Source organism: Arachis duranensis, chromosome 8 (genome assembly GCF_000817695.3).
Source record: "Arachis duranensis cultivar V14167 chromosome 8, aradu.V14167.gnm2.J7QH, whole genome shotgun sequence".
NCBI lineage: Eukaryota > Viridiplantae > Streptophyta > Magnoliopsida > Fabales > Fabaceae > Arachis > Arachis duranensis.
In genome coordinates this window covers 8,050,577-8,056,448 of record NC_029779.3, presented here as the reverse complement: position 1 = coordinate 8,056,448, position 5,872 = coordinate 8,050,577, and the positions used below count along the sequence as shown (strand labels likewise).

General features: G+C 31.8%; 1 protein-coding gene across 1 annotated transcript; it reads left to right on the top strand.

Moving 5' to 3' along the window:
• The first annotated feature begins 2,678 nt into the window (after nt 1-2,678).
• On the top strand, nt 2,679-4,625 carry LOC107460534 (protein FAR1-RELATED SEQUENCE 5-like). The gene has a single exon (XM_016078906.1). It carries the CDS (start codon nt 2,679-2,681, stop codon nt 4,623-4,625), a length of 1,947 nt encoding a protein of 648 aa, XP_015934392.1.
• The last annotated feature ends 1,247 nt before the right edge of the window (nt 4,626-5,872 follow it).

Sequence of the window (5,872 nt, the reverse complement as noted above, 5' to 3'; positions counted from 1 at the left end):
ATATTATATTTATAAATGTAAAAGTATATAATTAAATACAAATATAAAATTACTTTATATTAACAATACATTAAAATTATCAACAAATTATAATTTAAATGATATAATTTTTTACTTTTACTTAAAAATCTTAAATTCGAATCTCATTGAGAATTTAAAAAAAAAATACAAATACGTTAAAAATTAAATTCTAATAATAATATCAAAAGAAAAAGTTAAATTCTAATAATAATATCAAAAGAAGGAATAACGTTTAAGTATGTGTGGTGGAGTGTCACATTATAAGAACTAAACAAATAGCACGTGTCGTATTTCGGAACCCCATTAACCCAACTCCTTTATTTCTTTTCGTCTGGTTCGTTGGGATCACTATCTTACACAATTATTTAACTCACAAAAGACTGAAAGAGGGTGGAAAAGCATCTAATAAAAGCTTTCATAAGTCTTGTCTTAAATTACGGCACAGGATTCGATAGTCCATAACAATGGTCTTATAATAGAATATATTTTTAAAATTTTTTTTAATAATTACTATATAATTTTTTAATTAATTTTAATTATAAATTAATTCTATATATTTTATTTAATTATAAAAATTATTTTTTATTTATAAATTAATATTTTATCAATCATCTATTATGTTTATTAACAATTAAAAACAAAAATAATAACAAATTATATCTTTCATTGATCGTAATAAAATTTTTGGCTATTCCAATGGATTAAAAATTTATATTTGATCCGTGACGTTCGTCCCGGGCTGCGAAATCGTGTTTCCTTGAAAACCAATCAATTAGATTATAGTGTATCACAAAACAATCGATTGGAAATTGCAAGGCAGCATGGTTTTCGCATAAATCAATCGATTGGTCATATGACCCAATCGATTGGTCATATGACATCGATTGAACGATGAATAAAAAGTGAATTTTTGTAATTCAGTCGATTGTTTATATTCTCCAATCAATTAAATGCTTGAAAACAACCTGAGGTCTCAAAATTCAATCGATTGTTTTTGTTACTCAATCGATTGAATTCAACAAAACAATATGGATTGACCAAATTCAATCGATTGATTGTGCTACCCAATCGATTGAATTGTGTACTACGCCGTTTTAAACTTTCTTATCGTTAAAAAAATTATTATCTTATTATTTATCTATTTTATCTTTAAAATTCTATCTTCAATTTATAAGGTTTTATTTTGATTTAGATACTCTAATTTTATCTTTTCCTTAATATTAACATTATAAATTGATGAATGATCTATCATGAATTATTCAATCTCGCCATTGGAATCGTGTATCAATCTCTTTGATTATAAAAAATTTCGTTGTTTTTCTTTCGGATATCTATCTACTTAATTTCCAATTTTTCTTATTTTTTATCCGTCTATTTAATATCCAATATTTGTTCATCATTAATTGATAATCACAGTATCAGCAAAGGTTCAATCAATTTTTTCATTATAGTGTTCAGAAAACAATCCATCGTTTTGATTACAAAATCGAGGTCAGTGAATAGAATCTCTAATTTTGCAATTCTTCGTTTTGATACTTTATTCATAAAATTGATTGTGTAATGAAAAAGTATTTTTTTTATCTTTTATCAATTCATAGACATTGAGAAATACTAAAAAGTAAATAAATTTTAATATTTTTTAATATTAATTAGCTAGCAATCAGGGACGGACCCAGAGGGGACGAGTACTGGCCTGAACCCCCAAATTTTAAGAAACTATACTTATATATAAGATTTGTGTTTAAAAAATAAAAAAAATATTCTGTAATTTAATAGTTTTATATGTATTATTTTTCATTATGTAATGGAATTACGTCTTAATTATTTAATTCACTAAATTTTTTTTATCTAACTAATTTAATATCATACCCTCGAGTCTTTATACCTTTTAAATTAGTTTTTATGTAATAATTTCTATATTTATTTTAAAAAATATCATTTGTTCTTTTATATTAATATATTTAACATTCATATTTTTATATTAATAAAAACTTACGTAGTTATGTTTTGGTAGTCACCTTATGTACTTTAGATACTATTTTCTTGTAGAAAATATAAAATTTTCTTCTAAATTTACTTGTTAAAAGAAAAATTTTATGAAGATATCTTATATCTTGTATTCTATAAGGATATTGTGTTTTTCAAATAATTAATAATTTATAATTTATTATCAAATTTTTTAAAATTTTTGAAAGAATTAATTTTAATTAATAAGATATGTGATAATTTTAAACTAAACACATTATAAATTATTAGTATTTTATAATTTTATAATGTACTATTGATATTGTTATATTTTCTTTATGTAATCATCACATTAAAAATAAAATCGTGACAAATAATTATAATTATATATATATATATTAATAAATCTTTTAAAAAACTAATTCAAATAACTATATGTTAATTATTTTTATAGAATAAAAAAAATTATTTAAAATTTGGCCCTTCCATATTAATTCTCTGGATCCGTCCCTACTCGCAACATTAGAATCTATTTATTTTTTTTAATGTTATAAGACGGAGTGTACTGAATTTTTTTTTCATTGGACATTTTTAAGATGTCAGGTATATTTATAAACACTGAGATGAATGAGCAATACCAGGAGGACGATGACAGTAACCAACAAGAATAGCAAGTTTGTGACCAAGATATGATGGATGAACAGAATGAATTCGAACAAGATTTCGGAGATGAATTTACTGAGGGAGCGTATTTTTCTGAATCTGGTCAGTCAGAAGATATCCTTGAAGCTGCTTTTACGGTTGACTCCGTGCAAGATATTACAACTTTGAATTTCACTGAAAATTGTGCAGAGAAAATTGGTAAATATCACTTTTCTACTTTGCAGCTTGCATTTGATTTTTATCTGAAGTACTCAAAGTCGAAGGGCTTTAGTGCAAGGAAGAGTAAGACCTTCAAGAATAGTATTGGCGAGATTTACAAACAAAAGTTTGTATGTCATAGGCAAGGATTCAGGGAGGAGAAATATTACACGATGGAAAAAAGGAAGAATGAGCCTAGATTGGAAACAAGAACTGGGTGTGAAGCACGAATGTATGTTAAATTTGTACCAGAAACTGGAAGATGGCACCTCTTTTATTTCTCTAACGAACACAACCATGATCTATTGGATACACAATTCAGTGCTATGTTGCCTGCCCACAGAAAAATATCAGAGACAGATATTATGCAAATGATGAACATGCTAAAGTCCGGGATTAGCACCTCACAGATATTTGGTCTTCTAGTTAGTCAAGTAGACGGGTATGAATTTGTTGGCTATGGTCCCAGAGATATGTACAATGAGATTGCTCGGCAAAGGCGTCAAATTCCTGGTGATGCAGCACGAGTGTTGAAGAAGTTGGAGGATATGCGGTTGAAGGATCCACAATTATATTTCAAGGCATGTCATGATTCAAAAGGTTTGTTGCATAACTTGTTCTGGTCTAATGGGATTAGCCAACTAGACTACCTACTCTTTGGGGATGTTATTGCTTTTGATGCTACGTACAAGAAGAAGAAGTATAGTTATCCATTAGTCATATTCAGCGGGGTTAACCACCACAACCAAACAATTATTTTTGCTGCTATGTTAATTGTGGATGAAACTACTGATACATATATTTGGCTCCTGCATCAGCTCATGTTTGCAATAAAGGGTAAGACCCCGACTTCAATAATAACTGATGGGGCCATGGCGATTAGGAATGCAGTAAGAGATGTATTTCCCGAAGTCAGACATAGATTATGCGCTTGGCACCTTCTTCGAAATGCAACTAGCAATGTTGAAAATCCATCGTTTACATCTAAATTCAGAAAAATCATGTTAGGAGACTATGAGATTCCAGTGTTTAAGCGTAAGTGGGTTCAGCTTATTAAAGAATTTGGCTTTGAGGATAAGCCGTGGGTGAACAACATGTATGAAGAGAAGCATATGTGGGCTACTACATATATAAGAGGAAAATTCTTTGCTGGCTTTAGAACTACCTCAAGATGTGAAGGTTTACACTCAATTGTGGCAAGGTATGTGGGGTCGCGGTATGATTTGACAAGTTTTATAGAGCATTTTCAAAAGCGTGTTGCACACTTGCGCTTTAAAGAATTTAAAGTTGATTATGAATCTACACGTGGGGTGCCCATTATGCAGACTTGTATAGAGCTGCTAGAGAGATTTGTTGCTGAGTTATATACTCGTGAGATATTTCTATTGTTTCGGCCATTTCTCTCTAGAGCTGGATCAATGCGGGTGCTAAACATAGAGAATAACGATGATTGCATAAAGTACATTGTGTGTAAGCATAGGAGGCCCGATTTTATGTGGACCATTGAATTTCGTCAAGATGAAATGATCTTCATGTGTACCTGTTTAAGGATGGAGTCATTTGGAATTCCCTGCGAACATATTGTGAAAGTTCTGGTTGAAAGAGACATTTGTGAGATTCTCCCGTCATTGGTATTGGATAGATGGACAAAAAAGGTGAAATCAGCACTCAATGATCCAAGTGGGTTCACCAGGGATTTTGTTGTTATTAGTCGTCAAAGTGCCTTGATGAAATTTTCTAAACAATTGGCTGCTGTTGCTGCTAAAGTACCAGAGTGATATGAAGAGACACATGATATAATTATGGGATTATACTCATCTTACAAGGTTGCAGACGAAGGCACTAATTAACCTCAGTCAGGTGTAGCTAAAAGTAGCAATCCGTACGTGCATCAAACCACTGGAGGCTCAGGACAATCATCTAAGAAGAAGCGGCAACGTTGTAGTGTTTGTCAAATGGAAGGACATAAGAAGACAACATGTCCTTGGCAAAGGGACATTGACAACAATGTTATAGAAGATGAAGCTAATGATTCGGATGATGGCGACATGTATACCGAAGCGACGGCTGAGTTAGATAGTGATAATTAGCAACCTCCATAAACTTAATACTTTTGGGTAGAGAATCAGTTCCACATTTGCATTTATTTTTTCACTATATTAATGAAATTTTATGTATTCTTCCAATAGTCGTGCTTATACTTTTTAGATGAAATAATTATCAAATAAATATCGGTTAGCCAGAAAGGATAAAAAAAGGTCAAATCGCCGTTTAACTGGTAAACCAATAAAAAATCGGACGGTTTTTTAGTGGTTTTTCGATTTAAACTGCTCCTCCAACGTCGTCATTTAATGGGCTGGATAAATAAAAGCAATCTTAAGAAAACTGGTTCGAACCGACAGGACTGACCGGTCGAACCGTGAATTGTTAATAAAAATGGTTTGGACAAACAGCAAAACCGAAAAATTTAAAACCCGGAGTTGAACCGCCGAACTGGCCAAGAATCGGTCGGTCTAACCAAACTGTTACCCAGCAGGTTTTCAAAATTGGCTAGCTTTATGATACGTTTTGCATGCTGAAGAAATGGTAATGAACCCTAGTCTCAAACAGATCCACTCACACCTCTCAGGTCGAGCATCCACAGTCCACCCTCACTCGTCGCACTCAGCTCTCACGTCTCCGGTCTCCACCTCGAGTTTTCGGCGTAACTTCTGTCTAGCCCGGCTCATGGAGCCACCACCACTGTCTTGTTCGCCATTGATCTGTCCAGTCTCTCTGGTCATTGGTTCGTCGCTGCCGCTGTCTCACCATCCTGCACCTCTGTCGTCCTCTGCAATGGAGCCTAAGTCTTTGGTTGTATTTTTTTGTTCTGAATCTATTTTTCTGAAGTCTGATTTAGTCTTCTTATTGATCTTATTTTTTTTGTTCTGATTCTATTAGTTTTTTAACTTTAAAATTTTTGTTCTGTTTTGATTTAGCAGGCGATCGACAGTTGGTATGTCTAAGAACATCACTCTAAGAGACT